The 24,019-nt window shown below is 46.7% G+C and overlaps 1 protein-coding gene across 1 annotated transcript in view; it reads left to right on the top strand.

Annotated features, from left to right (window-relative positions):
* GABRA5 (gamma-aminobutyric acid type A receptor subunit alpha5) overlaps positions 1–24,019 on the top strand; it is a 60,536-nt gene that overhangs the window by 22,835 nt on the left and 13,682 nt on the right. The window contains exon 7 of the mRNA XM_054561984.1: positions 10,675–10,757. Coding sequence (XP_054417959.1) covers positions 10,675–10,757 — 83 coding nt within the window. The remainder of the gene's footprint in view (positions 1–10,674; positions 10,758–24,019) is intronic.

Here is a 24,019-nt window from a genome sequence, read left to right as displayed (position 1 = left end):
TGCACGGAGGAGAGTAAAAATAAAGTATCAGCCCACTTTGCGATGTGAGATGTGATTAGCAAGCAATCTATTAGAAACAAAAAGCATGTGTAACAGTTTCTCCTCCTAGGATTTCTAGTAGCATCAGCATCAGCTTTCTGCTTTCCCTCTGGGAGAGGTCTCACCAAACAGCCTGGGCCCTGATTTGGCTGAAAATGGCCTTTGTTCTGAAATGAGGGGACATGAAGCGTCACAGCCCACAAGCCCCTGGGTCCTTACTCCTTGAAAGCCCAGACTTCTCTAAGATGTCTTCCCGAAGTCTCCTGCCCTCTGTCCCCTGCTCAGAGCATTTGCTACATTGCATTCGACTTCCCAGTTGCCCTTGAGCGTCTTTGGAGAGGGACCGCCACAGGCGCGATTCTGGGTAGTAATTCTCCAGGGTCGCTGTCCTTTTTCTGGCTCCTGGGCTGGCCCTCAGAAGGAATGAACTACACGTTCATGGAGAAATAAATGATAATGGAATGAATGAGACAGCCATTTCTTAATTGGGGCCACCTCTCTGCTCAGACCTTAGTTTGAGGGACCGAGAAAGGAGACCTAGCAAATTTTTCCTTCCCTACGTATTCAACACTTAAGTTCCTGCCAATCTTATAAAGAGTGAAGGCTATGCTTGGCTAACACATTGTATTTGCAGGACACAAATGCAAATGTTTTCATACAGATTTCTTGCATATTTGGTTTGGGAAAAAAAGACTAGAATTATCCTGGGTCAATTCAATCTAGTCAGCCCAGATTTTTGGACTATTTAACACATGTTTCACAAAAGACAACCTCGTCCTATGCAAGTCGGCCATCTCAAATGTGTTTTTATCACCTTTTTAAAAAGAAATATTTTTTAAATCCTCACCCAGGGACTTTTATTTTCATTGCTCTCAGGGGGAGAGGGAGAGAAATATTGATAAAAGAGAGATGCATTGATTGATTACCTCCTGTACGTCACTGAACCTGGGATTGAACCCAGGACCTAGGTATGTGCCGTGTCCAGGGATCGAACCTGCAACATTTTGGTTACAGGATGATGCTCCAACCCACTCAACAACCCTGCCAGGGCACATTTGTGTTATCGTAGGTCCTTACTCACACAGCCTACTGGACACTCTCCGTCCTGGTGAGAAGGAAGCAGGCTCCTCAGCTTCCCTGCACAGGTGGGGACCTTCTTGCAAAGAAGCCACCTGCAAGCTAAGAGCCACCTCTGCCAAAAGGTTTCCAGAAATCTCCCCCAGAGGTGAAGATGGAGGCCCCGAGGCAGCTGCTGGCTAGCGTCTCTGGCCCCCAAGCCGCCAGCCCCAACCTCACAGAGATAAATTAGGTCCAGGCCCCTGGCAACGTCCGTTGGGAAGAACCAGCTGAGCCGGTCCGCTAAGTATTTTTCAAAAACGTCCACGGCTTTTATTGTGTGCCGGATGCTTTAGAAATATAAACTCATCTCATCCTCGAAACACCCTAAGAATGCAGTACGGCTATTTTCCCTGTTCATAGAAAAGGCAGACAAAGCAGGTGAAAATGAATACACAGGAAATCGCCCATCGATAAAGCCCAAACGCCCAAGCACACCTGCCTACACCTGTTTGAATGTGGTGATCTAAGAAGCCTGCCGCAGGACGGCGCCAGTGAAAATAGCATCCGCCAGGTGGCGCCATAGCCACATGCATTAGGGAAAACAGGCAAGGTTAGAAGTAGCTGCTACTGTGTCAGACCCGAAGCAGAGCACCGGTTTCCTGAAACATTTTTGGAGCCAGTACAGTGTTGCACTTCTGCAAAGTGTTCCATGGAGATGTGGGTGGCACGTCTGCCACCCCCTGAGGTTGCTCAGAGCCAGGAAATCTCTCTTCAGCCCCACACCCTCCCCAGCAAATGTCTGCACCTCCTACCACCAAGCCACCGGGACAGAGAGTGCTGGCTCAGGGTCCCCTCGGTGCGCCAGAACTGTCATCTCGTCGCCTGCATGCTCTATACATCTCGGAGTCTGACTTTCATCTTTTATTCTATGATGGTGGTGTGTCACGTTCCTGGATTTGTGCATGCTGAATTATCCTTACATCGCCGGAATAAATCCCACTTGATCACGGTGTATGATCCTTCTAATACGCTGTTGAGTTTGGTTTCCTAATATTTTGCTATAAATACTTGCATCTATATTTATCAAGGGTATTGGTCTGAACTTTCTTTTTTAGTTTTTTATGCATTGATTTTTAGAGAGAGGGAGAGAGAGAAACATCAACTTGTTTCACTTATTCATGCATTCATTGGTTGATTCTTGCATGTGCCCTGACCAGGGATCGAACCCACAACCTTGGTGTATTGGGGCGATTCTCTAATCAACTGAGCCACCCAGCCAGGGCTGGTCTTTAGTTTCTTATAGTGTCCTTATCTGGGTTTGGTGTCAGGGTGATGGCTGGCCTTGTAAAATGAGTTTGGGAGTGTTTCCTTCTCTTCCATGTTTTGAAAGAGTTTGCAAAGGATCCATGTTATTTCTTTCAACGTTTGGTGCATTTTACCAGTGAAACCAGTTGGTCCTGGGCTTTTCTTTGTTGGGAGGTTTTTTATTATTTTTTAAATTATTATTATTATTAAATTTATGCAGGTTACATTGGTCAATAGCATTGTGTAAATTTCAGGTGTACAGCCTTATAGTGCAACATGTGTATGCTGAATGGGGCGCTCACCATCCAAAGTTGGAATAAAACTATAATCTGTCACCCTGTATTTAACTCTACCTTTTGTTCATTCCCCTGCACCCTGCTAGTACCCAGCATTTTGTTGTCTGTATTTATGCGTTTGAGTTTTCAGTTGGGTGTTCTTGAAATGCCTTACTTGTTCATTATCTTTGACCCTCTATTTCTTCCTGATTCAGTCTTGGTAGGTAGAATGTTCCTAGGAATTGGTCCATTTCTTCCAGGTGATGCGCTCTCTTGGCATAGAGTTATTCACAGTTGCCTTTCATGACCGTGTCTACCTTTGTGGTATCAGTTATAATATCCTCTCTTTTAATTTCTGATTTTATTTATTTGCGTCTTCTCTTTTTTTCTTAGTGGAGCTAAAGGTTTGCCAATTTTTTTTCTATCTTTTCAAAAATAAAAGCTCTTGGTTCCATAAATGTCTTCTCTTATGGTTCTGGTCTCTTTTTAAAATTTCTGCTCTACTCTTTGCTATTTTATTCTTCTAACTAACTTTGGGTCTAGTTTGCCCTTCCTTTCCTAGTTATTTGAAGTGTAAAGTTAGGATATCTATTTGAGATCTTTCTTCTTCCTAAATCTAGGCGTTTATCTAAAAAATTCCCTCTTACAACTGCTTTCGCTGCACCTCAAACTTTTTTTTTGTATGTGGTGTTTCCGCTTTAATTTGTTTCAAAATATTCTTTGATTTCCTTTTTGATTTCATCTTTGACCCATTTGTGGTTCAACAGCGCATTGTTTTGTTTCTACATTCTTAGGAATTTTCCACCTTTCTTCCTGTTATTTATTTATAATTTCATACCTCTGTGGTCAAGAATTGTGCTATGATGTCAGTCTTCTTACTAAAACTTTTTGTGTTCTATCATCATACGATGTTCTGCAGAATGGACAATGTGTGCTGTAGAAACATGTGTCCTGTGCTATTTATTGGGTGGGATGTTTTCGATACATCTTCTAGATCCATTTGCTCTAAGATGGTTATAGTTCAACCTTCCCTCGTTCATTTCCTATACATTGTTGAAAGTGGGATATTGAAGTCGTCTACGATCATTGTATTATCTGTTTCTCCTTTCAGATGTGTCAGTGCTGCTTAATATATTTACGTGTCCCCGTGTTGAGTGCATATGTATTTAGGATGGTTATATCTTTCTGATGAATTGACTCTCTTAATACAATATAATGACCTTCTTTGTATCTTCTTACAGTTTTCCACTTAAAGTCTATTTTGTCTGATATAAGAATAGCTGTCCGTAATGTCTTCTGGTTTCCATTTGCGAGAAATATCTTTTTCCATCCCTTCAGCCCATGTGGGTCCTTAAAGTTAATATGAGTCTCTTGTAGCTTGTATGTAAGTGGGTCTTGTTTTTTTACATCCATCTGCCACTCTGTATCTTTAAAAAAATTTTTTTACTTATTGACTTTATAGGGAGAGATAAAAACATTGATTTGTTGTTCCACTTATTGATGTCTTCATTGGTTGATTCTTGTATGTGCTCAGACTGGGGATCCACCTTGGCGTATGGGGACAATGATTTCACCAACAGAGCTACCCAGCCAGGGCTCCCTACAATTTTTTAATAAGGGTGATTAAAAAAAAAGCCTTCTAAAAGTATGAATAATTAAACAGACTATCAATATTTTAATAGACATGCAACACGAAAATAATCAATGTTACTAATCTAATTTTTATTATTGAACGTTTTCCCCACCAGTAGAATCTAAATTTTATTTTCTGCCATGCTTCTGGCAATATTCACAAGGTCGATAAATGCACAGTGTTCAATACAAACATAGGAGATGTTATTTTCTGTTACCATTGAAACGCAGGAGTGAAATGACATGGAAGCGAGTGATAAGGGGTCGTTTAGGCTGGGAGTGAGGCAGGAGGGACTTTCTGGGTCACCCGGCATGTGTGGCCGGAAGTGCTATAGGACGAGGTGCCTCTGGCTGGGTAAGAGGAGGGGCGTGTGTGGGTGTCCAGAGCCTGCATCTTTTTAAGAAAATTTTTAATCTTCACCTGAGGATGTGTTTATTGACTTGAGAGACAGAGAAACATCAATGAGAGAAGAAACATGAGTCAGTTGCCTCCCATACGGGCCGTGACTGGGGATCAAACCCTCAACCTTTTGGTGCACGGACGACGCACCAACCAACCGAGCCACGCGGCCGGGACAGAACCTGCATCTTTAAGGAGAGGAGCAGAGTCTGGCGGGGGGTGAAGTCTCTCTCAGTGCGCAGGGACCTCTGTTGTGACTTGCGCTTGGGTGTCTGCTGCCTGTGGGACAACCTTCCAGGAATCAAGGAGCCGTTGTGGCGGTTGCCACGTCCAGGCAGCTGGGCTGAGCAGAAGCCACGGAAATGAACAGAAATGGACAGAGCGATCTTGGAGGAAACGTTGGCAAGACTTGATGGGATTGAAATGGGGTGATGCGTGGGAAATGTCAAAAATGACCTCCGGCCTGTCTTACAAAAGCAGCACTTGTCCCTTAGGAATGAGTGGAGACCCCCGGGAGGGTGCCAGGGGTCCTCAGAGGGTGAAAGGAAGCTTGAATTTTGATCTTAAACATGTTGGCCCTGCGCCGGGTTTGAGACCGACAAAATGCGATCAAACGAGATGCGCTGTGTTTGACAGAAACATAAATATCACTAAACCCTTGGCCTGGGTACCACGTGGCAGAGGCCACATCAGTGGGTCAGCGGGCCGTCCGCGGGCTGGCGCTCAGTAGGCAGACGTGCGTCCCTCACACCGCGCACGGTGGCACTTCACTTGTCACCTGTTTATACAACCTGGTTCGAGGCTGGCAGCCTCCTGCGCTGGCAAAATCCACCCTCTCCTCGTAGTTCCCCTCCTCCTCACTGGCTTGACCTCTGCTCAGCTGGGTGTGGACCATTTCTAACGTTGCTCATCCTTCTCTGCATCAACCGCATCCTTGCGTCTCCTCCGCTCACCAGAAATGCCTCTTTCTCCTCTGAGCAGGGAAGATGCCACATCTGTCACGCGTGCCCCAGAAGGGGTGTCAGGGGCTCTACCACCAGGGGGTTGGACATACAGTGTGGCCTATTTTGCAGATGGTGGAATTACCATTTGCCACCTTTCAAAGCCACTTCTAGCTTTGCTCTGGGATTTCTCCCCTGAAAACGCATCTGTTTCCTGGTGCAAGTACTATTTACTCAGATGCTTTAAAACACAGTCAGACCCGGATTTCAGTCTTGGGGGCTCCAGGCTCCCCCTGCTCAGGAGGCACCCCGTCCCGCGCATTCTGCCCACATCCCACAGAGCCCAGAGTCCTTTGCGAGCAGCCATTGCTTCCCTGGCTTTTGTTACCCAACTGCCTCCTTTTCGTTGCTTCTCTGATGCACGGCACTGCCTCTTCCTTTCCAGCCCCCGGCCACCAGGGGTCACCTGTCACTCACTCCCCGTCCCCTTCCCTGCCCTGGCATGTGGCCACGCCACTGGGCTGACTGCCTGCTCTCCTATTACTCATTCTGAATACAGAAGCCAAGACCATTCGAAATACTCTCTGAACTTCCCTTGCTAGGGATGCACACATAGCTGGTCAATAGTGACTTCTTGACTTGAACTTGAACTTGTGCACAAGCTCTGGGGTCTTCCGCATGGTTTGGAACGTTAATTATTCCACTATATGTGTGCCTGGGGCGGTGTTACCTAACTTCTCCGTGCCCTTGTTTCTTAGTTTGTGAAAGAGTATGAAATAATACCTGTCTTCCAGGATTGTTGCAAATATCAAGGAGGAGAGGTGTTCTGGGGGTTGTTTGTTTTTGTTGTTGTTGTTGTTATTTTTTTTTACAGTTCACAGCCCCGAGGAGACGCGTGTTTGGCCGCTGTTAGCCAGGCTGGGGCAGCGTCTCCCCGAGATGTGGACGGACCTGCCTGGCTCTTCCACACACAGGAACAAAGGAGCCCCTCCTCCCTGGCTTTCGCTGCACGCTCTTCTTCTCCGTTATCGGTTTATGTCGTTTCCACCTCTGGTCGCCCCCCCAACCTGGAGCTGCCCTGGAACCAGCTCTTTCCAAGGGCTCTGCGATGTCTTTGAGTGTATGTTCCTGTCGCCCGCAAAGAGCCAGACGATGCTCAGGGTCTCTGCAAAGTAGCCAGCGAGAGCTTTGCAAACGATCTCGTACAGGATGCCCGAAATGGGGTCTCCCATCTCTCCTGAATTCAAAAGTTTTCCCCTCTGTTAATGCCACTTTCCAATGGCCAAGACTTCCCTAACTCACGTGGATGCCCTTTACATCCATGTTGGTCTCTCCCATCCTTGGTCAAAGTTGGACAGGTGTCGTTGGGGGCGGGGGGAGCCTCAGGTGAGATGCAAATGAACTGCCCATCTCCATGGGCTGAATTTTGTCCCTGCAAAAGGGGCGTGTTTAAATCTCCAACCCCATCCCTCAGGTCCTGGCTGTATTTGGAGTTAAGTCCTTTAAAGATGAAGTGAAAGGAGGTACCAGGGTGGGCCCTGCGCACGCAGGGGGACCGGCGCGTGAGGACACAGAGGAGACGGCCTCTGGGAGCCCCGGAGCGAGGCCACACCCCGCGTCGGACTCCCGGCCTCTGCGGCTGCGGGAAAAGTCATTTCCCGCTGGAGCTTCGCGGTCGGCGGCGCTTTGTTCTGGGAGCCCCAGCGAACGAACGCCCACGGCCGCAAAGCTCATGTGTCTTTCAAACAGCCCGACCCGCTACGGACAACTGCGCCGGACAATGAGAACGTGGATCAGAGTAAAGTTGCAGAATCCGTGGGTCTTTCTGTCTCTCGATGAGGAGAGAGGACCCCAGTTCTTCCTGCCCGGGTCCCCGGGCTGAGCTCAGTTCCTTCTCTACAGGAGCCTGACTGTTCGTAGGACAAGCTTGCACGGGGCGATCCGGTCAGCGCCGCTTGTACTGGGGACGCGGGTGACCCGTGGGGGCCTTAGTAGAGAATGTGTCCTTAAAATCATGCACCTCGTCTAAGTTGATGACCTTTGGGCCCTGGTGGCCTTGAACTCGGTCATGTAAGCCAGTGGTCCCTAACCTTTTTGGCACCACGGGCCGGTTTCGTGGAAGACGGGGTGGAGGGATGGGGGGATTTGGGGAGGAAACAGGAGGCGGAGCTCAGGTGAGCTTTGCCTGCGGCTGTTCCCATGGTCTGCGGTCCAGGGGGTGGGGACCCCAGATGTAAACAGTAATGAGAAAAGCCTTTCCTGATGCGCAGCAGCTCCAGATGGTTGCAGAACCTGCTTCCGGCCACTAGGGGGCAGTGGCACACTGCCCCCCAAAGGCGCTTTGGAAGGCAGAGTGGGAAGGAGAGCCTGAGGCTCAGACCAGTCGTGGGCATCAAGGGGACAGTTCCAGGTAGGGGGTTACTCTGAGCCTCCGAATCTAGACAAAGAAGCCCCCGCTCAGCTGAGGTTGCCCTCGGCTCCGTCCCCCGCGTGTCACCCAGCGTCCCACGCGCCCGTCTGACCTCCGCGCGCCTCAGCTGCTCCCTTTCTGTCCGCTCCCCAGAACAGAGGATGTGGGGACGCCATATGAAAGGGTCTGGGTTATTGGCACAAAACGTGTGCTATTTAATATATAATAAATAGCAATGTATAATATTATAAAACCCACTCGAATCATTCATCCGTTATTTGCAATATTCAGAATTCTGGAAGACTGAGTAGCAGCTATAAGGGTGGACTTTTCATTTCACTAACTTTTTTTTTCAGCTCCAGAATTTATATTCAGCGTTTTTTGTTTTGTTTTGTTTTGTTTTTCCTACTGATTGCGGGGTGGGTAGAGAGAGAGGGAGAGAGAATGAATCAGTTTGCTGTTCCACTCACTGAGGAGCATTCATCGGTTGACTCTTGCATGCGCCCTGACTGGGGATCAAACCTGCGATCTTTGCGCGTCAGGACGACACTCTCCCCGGCCAGGGCTTCTTCACCTCTTAGGCTCCCTTTTCTCTCATTGGAAAGAGAGTTTCTAGTGGGTGGCCTGGCGGGTTGCTTTGAGCTATCCAATCCACAGAGCGCTTTGATCTCACATCTGTGTGATGTGGTTGGCCATACATCAAGGACTCTCCATATTAAGGATGCCGTGAACGGAAGGCGGCCTCCTGCCTAGACATATTTTTGAGGATCCTAAAAGCACAGGCCATTTTTGAAATGTTTAGAAAGGGAGCAAAATATATAAATGTTGTCCTCTGAGGCGGAAGCGTTGGCTCTTGGGGGATTAACCTGAACAGAGACACCCTTATAGAGGAAGTATGTATTTTTCCAATGTTTGGAATTATTCTAAGGGGGTCTGTTAAATTGGGTAAACACTCTGGGAAGCTCTAATGATAGCATTGATGGAGATGGTAATTGTGCGATTACTCCTTTTTTATGTTTTACTGGAATCATTTCTTCTTGAAATGAGTCTTCTTTAAAGATTCAGCTAAATTGTGTCCTCTGGTTTCTGCCCACCTCCTCTTACCCTCCCCCACGTCCTGCTGATGCTAAAAGTAGACTCTTTGGTCTACTTTTCTTGTCCTCTTAAATTTTTTTTTATTGATTGATTTTATAGAGAGGGAGAGAGAGAAAATCATCGATTTGTTATCCACTTACTTACGCATTCATTGGTTGATTCTTGTATGTGCCGTTACTGGGGATCGAACTTGCAACCTTGGCGCATCAGGATAACGCTCTAATCAACAGAGCTACCCAGACAGGACCTGTAGAGATTTTAATGTGGGCAAATGCCCCGCTCTAGTGCTAGGTATACAACAGACTGAATCTTACATAACACAAACAAAAAGGAAATATACCTACACATAGAAACTATCTGGACAAAAAGAAATCTTGGTGTATAGGTAAGATCTAGAGTTCATATAACGGAAAGAACAACAATATTGATATCACATTGAATTATTATTTGTCTACACTAGAACGATCTGTTTAAAGGTGAACATTTTGTAATTCAACTTGACTTGATGTCATTTCATTTTGTTTTTAAATAATGGAATGCAAAACAGAAAATTACTTCATTCATGGAACTTAGAGTCGCGCCCTAATTAGAAAACGCTGTAAAGAAATGAAAGAACCGCAGTGTGGACTTTGGAAATTCGCGGGACCCGGGACCACGCGGCGTGTAGTGGGCGTGCCCTCGCGAATCCCCTGCAGGGCCAGGGGGCGGGGCAGCCAGGGCTCCCGTCGCGACTCCAGGGCTTCCTAAATAATTCCGCACGCTTGCCCGCATCCCTCCATGTTTGGGCATCGCTGTCTCTCCTTGTCCACTGATGTGTTCACAGCAACAAACTTCATCGTTCTGTTGCGATCAGATGTGTTAATGCTGGAACGGCGCGTGATGCTGAGTCCAGCGTAGACGTGACAGCTCCCAGAACCGTTGCTGTTTTAGTCGCTGGGACCGTGGGAGTGGGCGGTGGTCTTATTACCTAGGAGGCCAGGCTCAGTGTTATCACAATGATTAGTCGGTATCAAAAGATTGTTATCATAACACAGTTTCACCTGCTTCACGGTTTGATGACATCATCCTGCCCTCAACAATGAGAGCCAATTTCTGCTCAGAATCTGGTCTGTGCCTTTATTCCACTTTGATGCTTTTTGAGCTTAGCGACTATTTTAGAAAATACCTGTATTTTCAGCCTTGTCACGGAAGTTTTGTAGATCGCTCTGGGTAAGGATGGGAAAGAAAGAATAAATTATTTTTAAAGGCGTCTCAAACTGCTTTCCAAGGGGTAATGTATGTGCGGACACACACGCCATGTCTGAGAACTCACATGGATTTGATCGAAGCCTTATTTCCATGGACGTTCATCTACAGTGCAAACCGATGTAATTTGGTGGGACAGTTTAGACAATAAAAGATGGCAAATAAAATAATGAGTGCAATAATTAGGGTGGCTTTCAGGGACACAGCGGATGCTCCATCAATAGCCAGGTTTGCTGAGTCCCTTAGTCTTTGTCTTTTTTTTTTTTTTTCCAGCTTGACCATCTCTGCAGAGTGTCCGATGCAACTAGAAGACTTCCCGATGGATGCTCACGCTTGCCCCCTGAAATTTGGCAGCTGTAAGTTATTTCCACAAGTAAGAACTTGTGGATGTCCTTTAGGGCTTGCTACTGCGTTCATTGATTCATCCATCCATTCATTCACCCATCCATCCATCCATCCGTCCATCCACTCATCTACCCATTCATTCATTCATCCATCCATCCATCCGTCCATCCACTCATCTATCCATTCATTCATTCATCCATCCATCCATCCGTCCATCCACTCATCTACCCATTCATTCATTCATCCATCCATCCATCCGTCCATCCACTCATCTATCCATTCATTCATTCATCCATCCATCCATCCGTCCATCCACTCATCTACCCATTCATTCATCCATCCATCCATCCATCCGTCCATCCACTCATCTATCCATTCATTCATCCATCCATCCATCCATCCGTCCATCCACTCATCTATCCATTCATTCATCCATCCATCCATCCATCCGTCCATCCACTCATCTATCCATTCATTCATCCATCCATCCATCCATCCGTCCATCCACTCATCTATCCATTCATTCATCCATCCATCCATCCATCCGTCCATCCACTCATCTATCCATTCATTCATTCATCCATCCATCCATCCGTCCATCCACTCATCTATCCATTCATTCATTCATCCATGTAACCATCCGTCCATCCACTCATCTATCCATTCATTCACCCATCCATCCATCCATCCGTCCATCCACTCATCTACCCATTCATTCATTCATCCATCCATCCATCCGTCCATCCACTCATCTACCCATTCATTCATCCGTCCATCCACTCATCTACCCATTCATTCATTCATCCATGTAACCATCCGTCCATTCACTCATCCCTGCATTCACTCATTCATCCATCCATCCACCCACTCATTCATTCATTCATTCATTCATTCATTCATTCATTCATTCAGAATTTGGGTTCTCTATGCTAGTATACCTGATAGCAGCTGCAAGCTGCTCTAGAAGCCTGGAGAGAGCGGTAGGGTACACACACCTTTGACCTTGCAGACTGGCCTCCTCGTCTGTGTCCCAGAGAAGGTGAGCGCAGGCACTTTCCACCTAGAACAAGCTCCTGGGGACCATCTCCTCCAGACCTTTGCCAGGCAGGTCTTTCTTCTTTTCACGCCTCAGATTGCAGGTCACCTCCTCCAAGGGACGACCCTTCAACACCAATTTCCAGTACCCAGTCAGTACCTTTGTTAGTGCAGGGCGGTCACTGCTGTGTTAACTCACGCCTTCTAGAATGTTCCATAAGAACAACATTGTCTGTCATGTTCAGTTGCTGCTTACCTTGTACACACATTAGGAAAGATGTGTGGATGGAACTGGTAACTTTGTCATTAGGTGTATACTTCTCTGGTTGTACTAGAAATTCCTGGATTCCAGCCATTCCAGAGAGTGTGGTTGTAGTGTTGGCCTCACTTCTGAGATACTGGGAAACGCAGTTGATAGCAATGGACTCTTCCATTCTTTCTCTCACATTATTTATTCATGGTTCCCCATGCTAGGTGAAGCTGTCTTTTTTTTTTTTTTTAATTGTCATTGATTGGTTTTAGAGAGAGAGAGGAAGACAGAAAAAGTGAAACATTGATTTGTTGTTCCCCTTATTGATGCCTTCATTGGTTGATTCCTGTATGTGCCCTGACCGGGAAGCGAACCCACAACCTTGGTGCATCAGGATGACACTCTTACTCATTGAGCTACCTGGCCAGGATGAAGTTGTCTTTTTAAAAAATCTTAGGAATGTGCTCTCTGCGACTGAGCAGTCCACTCCCTGGGCCTGAATCGGGCCAATTCCACCTCTTTGCCGAGTAACTGTGGCCAAGGAGCCTCTCCAAGCTTCTTTCCTCAGTTGCAAAGTGGTTGTGAGATAATGTTTGAAAGGGCAGAGTAGAGCAATTAGAGTGCTCAACAAGTGCCCACCACCATTGTCATTACCACGGCCATAAAAGTCCTTCGTATTAATAGCTTCTGGACCAAATGCATGTGTCCTCACTATCAGTGACTTCTATTTGAAGCATTTATTGCTGATGGAATCAACTCTTTGTCTAACATTAATATTGCCATGCCAGCAATTCATATGACTGCAATATCTTTATTAATATTAGCCTGGAATATCTTTTACACCTTTTTATTTCTTCATATGTGATGAATATTTTTGCTGGTTATAAGATTCTGTTCTGACAGTTCTTTTGACATTTGAAAAATGTGCTACTTTATTCTTGCTTGTGTATTTTCTGGCAAGAAATCTGCTGTTGTTGAAATAATTTTTTTCTCTTATAGATAAGATGTCATTTTTTTTTTCTGGTGGCTTTCAGTTCTTTTTTCTTTGTCTTCAGTTTTTAGAGGTTTGACTATGATGTGTATTGGTGTGGATTTCTTTAGGTTTATCCTGTTTGAGATTTGTTTGGACTATTGATTGTATAGATTTTTGCCAAATTTAGGAAGCCTGAGTAGTTACGTTTCAAATACTTGTCCTGCCACGTCCTTTTTCTCATTTCTTTTCCTGACTTTAATGGCATGGATATTAGATCTTCTGTTATATGACATGAATATTTTTAATGACATGAATATTAGATCTGTTATATTTCCTTAAGTACCAAGGCTCTTTTCATTTTCTCCTATTTTCTCTCTGCTTTTCATGTGATTTTATGTAATATGTTTAATGATTTTTTTTCCTGTGTCTCCTCTATCTTGCCGATGATTTCTTTCATTTAGGTTTTAGTATGATTATTGTATTTTTCAGTTCTGTGAAGGTTAATTTTGTGTGCCATCTTGCTGGTTTGGGGAATGTCCAAATATTTGGTCAGATGTTATTCTGAGAATGTCTGTGAGAGTACTTTCAGATGGGATTATCATTTAAATCAGTAGACTGAATAAAGCAGATTGCTCTCCCTACTGTGGGTGGGCCTCGCCCAATCAGTTGATGGCTAAGAGACCACACAGGCTGCGTGAAAGAGAATTTCTTCTGCCTGACTGCCTGGACCTGGTACGTTGGTCTTTTCCTGCCTTTGGACTCAAACTGGGACATCAGCTCTTCCTGGGTCTCTGGCCTGCCTGTTCTCAGACAGGAGACGACTCCACCAGCCCTTCTTCAGCCTTCCTGTTTGCATGTACAGGGTTCGGCAGAAGTAACGCCTGCTTGAGTATGGTTGGTAGGGTATGTGAATGTCTCACACGAGATGGACAGCAATTTGCATATTTCACCTAAAATGTCATATGGTGTGCTTGAGTGTGATATTATGTTACAGAATGGCATGCTTATGATTTTGTAATAAAAAAGGGGTGTCATTTGTGCCAGACCCTGTATATTCTATTGGTTCCGTTTCTCTGGAAAAACCTAATACAGATTTTGGTTTTGAGAAGTGGGGTGCTGTTTGTTCCAAAGACCTAAAAATGTAGACTTGGCTTTAGAATGAGTAATGGGTAGAGAGAGGCTGGAAGGCTCTGTGGTGCGTGCTAGAAGGAGCCGAGGTTGCGCAGAGGGCTGAGAAAGAAAAGACTGGAGAGAAAATCTCCGTCTTCTTAACGAATTCGTGGGGCGCCTTGAACAGAACATTGGTAGAAACATGGACGCGAACAAGTCTTCTCGTGAGACCTCAGGCAAAAATGATGGACAGGTCTCATTGCCGCCAGATGGCGACAAAAGTCCGAAATTCACTAATCCTCTTGTGACGCAACTCCAGCAAGGAGCGGAAGGGACCCGCAACTTCTGGATTAAGGTGGAACTCCAGGTTGCCCACGTGGCCTCCGGCACACCACGGGGAGCGGGCTCCCTGTGCACGTGACCTTCTCTAATGTCCCTCTGTGGGCGGCTCGGGGCACGTGGGGAGCACAGTAGTCTGGAATCTAGTCTCTTCCCTCTTTTGCTGGCCAGGGGGCGGGATGACAACTTTTCTGTGATGCTTGGGGAAGAACAGTTATTGTCTAGAAGTTTTCTGTCTTGATAGCCTGACTGTTTCGTGGTCCTCCGGCCAAGGGAGAGCACAGACTGTGTTGTCATCATTGTTTCTGTGTTTGTCTCTGACAGCTGGCCTTTCCAGGCAGCTTCTTCAGCTCCAGGTGTAGGGCGTGTATGGCAAGAAGGAATCAGAGACCTCACTCAGGGTCCTCCGTGGGTGCCGACACCCTAAGACTTGTCTCCCTCATTCTTTCCACCTTTCTGCTTCTTCCTGTACTTATTTTATATCCAGTATCCTGTGTTTCTAGTTGTATCTAGTGGGAGGAATAGGAGAAAAATCTACCTCCAATTTTCTAGAGCAGAAGCTTCCCTACGTGTGATTTTATTTTTATTCACACTCCCTGGAGTTTGCTGAACCAGTGGAATTTGCAAATTTACGTCTTTCACCAAATTTGACGCATGCTGACCATCATTCCTCCTAACAGTTTTTGTACTATCGTCTCTTTTCCATCTAGAGTTTTAATTCTTTGTAATGTACTTTTTTTACATAATATTGCAGCTCCCTGGGAGTCTATTCCTTTTTTAAAATTTTGTTTTCCTTCTCTATTCTTTATATTGGATCATTTTCATTGCTCTGCCTTCAAGTTCACTGACCCTTCTGTCGTTTTTCAACCTGCTGCTAAGCTCCTATAGTAAATTTCTTATATAGTACAATAGATTTCCCAGTTTTAGAATTGGTGTATCATTCTTCTAGTTTCAACATCTCAGCTAAGAGTTAGGTTTTTTTAAAACTACAAAACATTATGCCCTGGCTGGTGTGGCTCAGCGGATGGAGCGCCGGCCTGCGAACCAAAGGGTCACCGGTTCGATTCCCATTGTAGGGCACATGCCTGGGTTGCAGGCCAGGTCCCCAGCAGGGGGCGCACAAAATGCACCCACACATTGATGTTTCTCTCCTTCTCTTTCTCCTTCTCTAAAAATAAATAAATAAAAATCTTTAAAAAAATTACAAAACAGTACATTCCCTCCTTTATTGGCATAAGAGCTGCTTTCAAATCCTAATATGCTAAATCCAAGCTTTGAATTTTCTTGAGGCCATTTTCCATTGATTATATTTTCTGTTGACTCTAAGACATTTTCCCCCCTCTTTCTCTTACATTTAATCATTTTGAATTCTTTTATGGGTATTTCAGTGTTACATTGCTGAAACTATGGATTCTATTACTTTAGAGTGTTAATTTTTTTTTATCCAGTTAACTTGACTGAAGACAAACTTCAAACTCTGTCTTTCCGGTGATAGGCAAGAGCTGAAATGTAGAGTGATTCTTATACCTGAGTCGGGCTGAACTGGGGTAAGTTAGGCATCTGGGGGGAGTTTACATATATCTGGGTCCATCAGATCTGGGGCTCCTTCTCTGTGGCTCTTTCCTTCCTGGGATTTTACACCTCATTCTCCAGGTCTGGCACCTGGATGGTTCCAGCCTCTTTGTTTTTGTTCTTCAAGCCTGTAGGCCTGAGCGGTCTCTCTGAACTTTAACTATCTCGCAGCTTTTTTTTTTTTTTTTTGTAAGAAAGAGGGGAAGGGAGGGAAAAAGAGAAACATAAATGTGTTGTTGCCTCTCGTGCGCCCCCTACTGGGGACATGGCCTGCAACCAAGGCGTGTGCCTTGACTGGGAATCGAACCCATGACCCTTCAGGTTCAAGCCAGTGAGCCCACACCAGGCAGGGCTATCTCATAGCTTTTGAAGTGAAAAGCCCTTCTTTTCTTCCAACTCCCTTCGTGTATCTGTTCAATCTACAGTGCCTTCAGGGTGTTATTTTTCAAATGTATTCTGAGTTAATAACGGTTACCTAGTAACAGCCACTCTACCGTTGCTGGTAGGAGGACATCTTTTGGCTCCAAGGGTTTCATTTTATATTATTTCTATCATCCCAAAGAGATTTTTGGAATTAGGAGAGGTAAACTTGTGTGATGATGAGCCAGACTTAGGTTGGATGGGAATGATCCTTTTTTTTTAAAACTATGATCTTGAAATGCCACGGAGAGATAAAACACATTATTTTGGAGAAAGCAGTATAATGAAAAGGAACTCTCACCCAGATTTATTTAAATTAATTGCTGCCTTAATCAAAACCTTCAAAAGATCCCTAAGGCCTCTCATCTGGGAATCGCTGGTTCACGTCCCTCAAGGAAAATGAATTGTTTGCATTCCCAAGAGGAAAATGAGTTGCAGAACTTCAAATTATGCCCTCCTTTGATATGGAAATTGTGCTCTTGATTTGATCAAAGACAAAACACGAAAAGTGAGATTGTTATTTTTTTCATCATTAGTTAAATAACTTCAATCAATGTGATATTCAGATGTAATGGCTCTATGTGCCAGGCAAGTAGCACAGAAGCCACTGAGTTTAGGAAAATAGGTGCCTCTCTAATCCTTCTCCCCCAAATTATCTCGTAGTTAACAACCTACCAACTGCAGTTAAATCATTTATCGCATTCAAATCCAAAATACCCGTGAACAGGACCTTGTTACTTGTACGTTCAGGCAAAAAATAAGATCAATCAGTATGTGTTTCTTGGGATTTTGAACTCGTGCCACATTTATTTTTATCTGAAAACATTATTTATTTAGAGATGTGGAATGTCTTTTTTTAATATTTGCTGTTAATATCATTGCTTTGCTCTATAAAGCAATGAGAAGGATTTTCTTCAAATATCAAGAGGTAGGAAACTGCACCTATTTCATCTCTCCTCAACTCATAGGGTTTCAGCTCAGAGCATTATAATTTGAAGAGAAGGAATGTTATTCATTTAAGTGTTTTTCTTCCTTGTTTTGTCTTTCTTTTTTTTTTTTTTCTTGATTGACTAAAAATAGCTGCTTGGCCAAGTAGGTCACTTATACCGCAGGCATCTGAGCATGAGGGGCTAAATGTGATAGTATAATGAGTTTCAAATTATCCAACCAACAGTTCTCTGCTGTCAGGAGACAAAGGAATGCAAATAGGTGTCATTATTCTAATGAGCCACATGCTCTGGCTTCGTTAATGCGAAACTGAATTGACATTCGCTTACAGAAGGGTACAAACCGATGCTGCAGTGAGCGCTGCTTTGTAGAGGCACGTGTCGCGTCTGTAAGGAAATTCCTTAAAGATAATGGCGTGGCTTGCATTCGGAAGACAAACCAAGACTATTTGGAAAAGAAAAAAGAACGTTATTTCTTTTTGCTCCTTTTATTTGTGGAGCGATGCATTAAATACTAGACTATGTCATGGGTTTGTGAGAATGTGTGAAGTCAGATGTGGACGCCTCTTCGGTAAACCTGTTACGGCGGGTCTAGAACGTAGGGGGTTAAACAGCCAGTGCCTTGGCCAGCCACGTGGCGGAAGCTTACAGCGGGGATGATCTTCTCAGGGGAACTTGGAAGGATTGGGCTGGGAGAAGGTGTAACAGGAATAAGGACAAATGGTTGCGGAGCAGTGATTGGAGGTGCTGGGTGCCTCCTCTGAAGAATTGACAGGGTGGCATTATAGCCCAAGAAGAAGGATGTGACCACAAACGTGTCGAGCTAGTGGGCCGAACGGGCGATGTTTTGGCGCAAAGGGAAGGCTGTGCTGCGCTCACTCTCGTGGTTGGGAAAACCAAGAGCTAGGACCTGCCTAAGCGCTAGAAGGGATGACGGCTGATAGATGTGACCCGTGGGTGCGCAGGGTCAAAGAGGGACAAGAGTCCCAGGAGCCATCACACAATCAGGCAACTTGGGAGGTGCTATGCCCCATTAGGAGATCGGAAGTAACTGGAGACACCTGCTGATTTGAATGGAAACGAGCTAATCAGTTTATGGGGAGGCAGGGACTGGTTTCCTCCTCACGCTGCTGACCTTTGCCCTGCCTCTCGCTTCTCTCCACGACCAGCGGGTGACAGCCCTTTGTCTTCTTTTCTGACTTGGTGACCCCAGTCAGGGCAGTTTCCCTCCCTGTGGGTGCCGATGGGCCACCTGATCAGCAACTGTCAGTTTTCTTGCGTCGCTTGCTTGGCAACAGGGCAGAAATGGCGCCTGTTCATTGCCATCTGCAGATGGTGGCACGCACTTTGCGTATTTCTGGGCAAGGAGAAAGGGCACGCCCACTGGTCTAATTTTAGCTGCTGAGTGGAAAGCTGAGGTCCTGGGTGTCCAATAGGCCCTTCAAGACAGGGTATCGACACACATTTCTGTCTTACAAAGGTTCGAGTCTGGGCTGTGCATTTGGTGAGTCAGATGTTGACTTCATTTTGGTGGCCAAGAGGCCGAGGCTCAGGGACGGTGAGAGACTCCCAGTTTTAGGAGAGAGGAAGGTTGAGACACAGGTCACGCTTGTGTCACACCAGCGACACAAATCCTGTATGTTTGCCGATCACCAAAATTCCAATGATCCATTACGTCCTAAGCTACATTTAGTCAAACATCGTAGGCAATATTGTACTGAGTTAAAGAGATTTCCTGGCTGGTTATTGGCAGCTCCTGGGTGTCCCCGCAGCCTGTCGGAGGAGGCTAACCAGTGGTCCTCACACATGGGGTTCATTTGTGGCCAATAACTAGAAAGTGAATTCAGGAACAAAGGTCTTTTTGTAAGACTGGATTTGACACCAAGCAAAAATCCTTCCCAACACAGGGTTATGTTTCTTTTTTTTCTTACCCAAGGACATTTTTTTCATTGCTTTTAAAGAGAGAGGAAGGGGGAGAGAGAGGGAGAAACATCGATGTGACAGAGAAGTATCGATCAATTGCTTCTCGTATGCGCCTCAACCGGGGATTGAACCCGTAACCTTTTGGTGTGTGGAACAATGCTCCAACCAACTGAGCCACACAGGCCAGGGCAGGTTACTTTTCCTATAGCTACTATTTACTAAGCACCTACTGTGTGTCGGGCACATGCTGACTACTGGGCATTGATGAGTAGACTTGGCTTAGTGCCCCTGGAAGATGGCTATTCCCCCCGCCCCTCCATCTATGGATGGTTTCAAATAGACGCTTATAACATAAATGGGTTGTTGGAGGTCAAAGTCATGAGCCATATTTTGCTCACAGTTAGGCAGACTCATTGCTTCTGAAAGACCTTGCGAATCAAGCTGAGAGCCCACACCACGGTTCAGGGCTGGCGACACAGGATGAGGACAAACAGGAAATGTCAGCCCAGGGGAAGCGGCCACTCAGAAGGCGGTGATAAATCCCCCAGTCCCTTGTGAGTGAAAACATTTCAGACCTTCCTCCCTGGCTCTGCTGATGGATGGCCTGCGGGAGGCGAGGATTATGGCTTTGAAGCTTTCAGTCATGACAAAGGACAGCAGGCGAACCCGACCACTTTGCTTACTGTTGTCCTGGCTCTGAGATTGATGCCACACCAGCGACACAAAGAGGAATTTAGTGCTTCTCAACGCCGGAGTTGAAATGGACATAAGGAGGCGTTTATTCCCGCCCTTAATCTGATAAGCAGAGCTCAGCCGCGTGGCGCCAACATGCTGGAGGCCACGCTGGCCCTTGCTATTATTTATGCCATTAGCACTATCAATATTAATAGATCGTGGGACGCTTACATTCAATACTAATGGTTTGAAAAGCAAGGTGCTGTGAGTTCTCAGTATGCATCGTAAGTGACATGCATGCATCACTTGGTGACTTCAGGTAACTTGGATCTAGTTACAATTATTTGGGGGGACCTCTATAGTAAGATAAGTGTTGTTATTTACCAGTCCCGCCCACTAACAACAGAGAATGAGGCTCGGAGGACGCGTGTCCAGGGAGCAGAGTCTGCACATGGCAGAGCCAGCCTCCCCCCCCCCGCCCCCGCCCCCCCGCCCCCCGCCAGCCAGTGACCGCTGCGGCACAGACACGCTTCCCTGGTTACACGCCGCTAAGCCACAGAGCCACCTGCCATTGGGGCCCCGCCCTCAGGTCCCCTGTGGAGAGTGATGCCCGGCCCTGCAGTGAGGAGAGCAGACTGGATGGGGTCCACGCCCCCCACAGGCCTGTCTCAGCCCCCACGCCGCGACTGCTATCTGTGCTCTCATGTCCTTCAGGCCACCAGAGGAGGCCCCTGCAGCCCCGGACCTCTGCCCGTCTCCAGATCGCTCCACGTGTCCTGGTGGCCCTTCTCCCTCTGCTCTTGAGGAGACTCAGCACCCAGTAGACAGCTCCATGGGGTTGGGGTGGGGGGTCTCCTGCGCTCAGACACACGTCTGTGCTCCCAGATGTTCCTCACTCCGCCCTGAGGTGTGAGTCCCTTATGAGCTCAGGATGCTCATTTCCCAGCTAACTCGAGTCTGCCCAGGCTTGGGGTCCCCTTCCTCCTCCGGGCCAGGGGTCACGCAGCTCCTCTGTGGACCAGGAAATGGACGGGAGGAATGGATGGGACGTCTCCCTGCAAATGTGGCCATCGAGGCAGGTCAGCCGCCCAGCTCAGTAGCTGTCCCCTGTGTGAAGCAGACAGCTGGGGAGACAGGAAGGCAAGCTGCCTGAGTCTGGGGACAGTCAGGAGCTGGGGTGCTGCCTCTTTACTTCCTACTATCTGCTCCCCGCCCCCAGCCCAGGCCAGGATCCAGCGGGACCAAGTGTCCCAGCGCCGCGGCCGTTCAGTGGTCAGCGTCCTCTAGCGTTTCCATAACAGGAATGCCCCTGTCACGGAAGGCGCCACTGGTCTCAGCACGTGCCGCGCGGTGCCCATGACCTACAGAAAGCAGCTGGCCAAGGTGGGGAATGTCGTCACCCCTAGCTGCGTGTCCCCGGGAGAGAAGGGACGTTACGACAGAGCTCGCTGTATCAGGAGAGCTTCCAGGCTGTGCATGCGAAAAACGCACTTCTGTATCGTCTAAAAGGTGAAGACAGGCCGTGGGAATTTTTAAAAGCGTGACAAGAATAGCGCTCAACATCCCCCTGCAGTGTGAGTGAGGTGTCGCAGCCTTGGTGTGTCACCGATTGCTGTAACGGGTCTAATTTATTGCCTCGTATGTCATACCTTATTAATAGGCAGGTAGATAGCAGAATCACATCCTTAGTTCTCACGGTTAGGACGCCAGCCTCGCGATGGGGCCTTTGCTCAGAGCCAGGGGGCACTGGTCATTGGTCATTGGGAGAGTGTTGAGTACCAGACATCTAGCAAAAAATGATGCAACTCTATTGAAAGAGATTTCAACCTACAAGATTTTGGTGTTGGTCTCATTCTGTCAGTAGTGGTGCTTATCGGCTAGGAATGCCTGGAACACCCATTTCATTTTATCCATAGTGATGCTATCGATTAGGAATGCCTGGGGCTCTCACCTCATTTTATCCAGAGTGCTGCTATTGATTAGGAATGCCTGGGGCTCTCCCTTCATTCTATCCATAGTGCTGCTATAGCCCAGAAATGCCTTGGGGCTCACCTGGGCCTATAGTACTAGCAGCAACCCCCAAAGTCACCTCCCGGACTGACCTGAGCCAATGTTGTGGCTGGATCAGCCCTTGTGGTTCCTATGATTATAGGATGCACCTCAGATAGGACCACCAGGGACCTCTGAATAAACAAGGTTTATTACTCACAGGTCCTGGAGGGCTCAGGGAGCACCCAGGGCCTCATAGTGAGGTTGCGGGCAGGGAACCTGGGGTTCTGTCTGGACTGGAGTCTAGTGTGGGGTGCCTAGGGTTTCCTGGGTTCTCTCCTTATTGGCCAATTGAAAACATAAGAGCAGAAATTGGGAAAGAGAGGGGTCACCGAAGCGATCATGCTTTCTAAAAGGGGCACTTTGTGGGCGGGGCGGCCTGGCTTCTTACCTAGCTGTGTGGCCAGCAACTGGGTCACACACAGCTGGTGACATGTTTATATCCCAGATGGATGTCTTAGAAAGAAATACCCCAGAAACATGGGGGGACATGTCAATATTGTAGATGCCCTGTGTCCTCAGTCTATAATCTCTTAATCTACTTTGGTTGCAACCTCAGTTCCCATTAGCTCTTTTTTTTTGTTTGTTTTTTTTTGTTTTAAGATTTTTAGGCAGACGGGAAGGGAGGGAGCGAGGGAGAGAAACATCAATGCGTGGTTGCCTCTCGCGCGCCCCCTGCTGGGGACCTGGCCCACAACCCAGGCATGTGCCCTACACCTGGAATGGAACCGGCGACCCTTTGGGAAAGGGTCGCAGGCCGGTGCTCAATCCACTAGCCACACTAGCCAGGGCTCGCTAGTAGCTTTTAAGGAAGCCTAATGAGCTGGTCCTGACATGCGCAGGGATGACCAGAGGGTGAACAAGCAGAAGGAACAGAGGGACCTCGCGCTCCAGCTATTGGTTTCTGCCAAAGTCCGTGCAGTTAGGACGGGGCCCAGCGAAACTGGCGGAGAGCCGAGCACCCAGCCAAGAGCAGCCCTGTGCGTGCGGGGCACGTTTTTCGCCCGGGCAGATCCTGCCCGTGAGTGGGTGGGGGGCCGCGTGATGACTTTGGTAGCCGCACAGCAAACCTCGTGGATGAAATGTGATTAGATACTTATGTGCAAAAATAAATACATAAGTCCGCTCCTGGAGATTAAGGCCCTAAGGCCGGAAGTCGATGCGTTCCAACTTTGATGACGGGCGTGGGATGCACCAGGACCTGTGAATGGAGGAGGGCCTTTGAAATAAGATGCGGGGAGATGAAAAGATTGATCCATTTGACTCATTAAAATTAGTGTTTATCAAAAAAGGGGAGGAAAAAGATAAGCGAAGTGAAATCGCCACAAACCTGAAGATATTTGCAACACAGTGAAAAAGTGTGTATCAGAAAATATTTTAAAAACATGAATCAAATGGATAAAAACAATTAAACGGATTTCACAAAGACACAGGCAAAGGCAAAAAATACTTTGTTTAGTGTGGCCTCTTCGCAGGAGGTAGAATACAAACAATGCAACAATTATAAAATTCAGAGGACTGCCTTGCGGGGGAAGGCGGCTTTCAGTGAGTTGTGCACCGAGGGCATTGAAGGTTCTGGCATTTTCCTCTGTATTAAGCTCAGTGTTTGCTACATACGTGCTTGGTTTCTTATTTTTAACTGTTATGATTTTTTTTTTTTTTGCACATAAAGGAAGAATAAGTGTAGAGAGGTACATTAACAAAGAAATATCTACGTTGACTCTTCTTTTTTTTTAAATCCTCACCCAAAGTCATGCTTACTGATTTTAGAGAGAGGGGAAGGGAAGGAGGAGGGGGGCAGAGAAACATTGATTGGTTGCCTCGTATACCCGGACTGGGGACTGGCCCACAGCCTAGGCATGTGCCTTGACTGGGAATCGAACCCACGACCTTTTAGTTTACGGGAGGATGCTCCAACCCTCTGAGCCTCATCTGCCAGGGTTTGGTAAGATTCTTGATCATCCAAAAACCTATTCTTCT

Source organism: Pteronotus mesoamericanus, unplaced genomic scaffold (assembly GCF_021234165.1).
Source record: "Pteronotus mesoamericanus isolate MK-2021 breed Mesoamerican mustached bat unplaced genomic scaffold, CSHL_Meso_final scaffold_582, whole genome shotgun sequence".
Classification (NCBI taxonomy): domain Eukaryota; kingdom Metazoa; phylum Chordata; class Mammalia; order Chiroptera; family Mormoopidae; genus Pteronotus; species Pteronotus mesoamericanus.
Note: the sequence above shows the minus strand (reverse complement) of the source record. Positions and strands in the feature narration are given on the sequence as shown.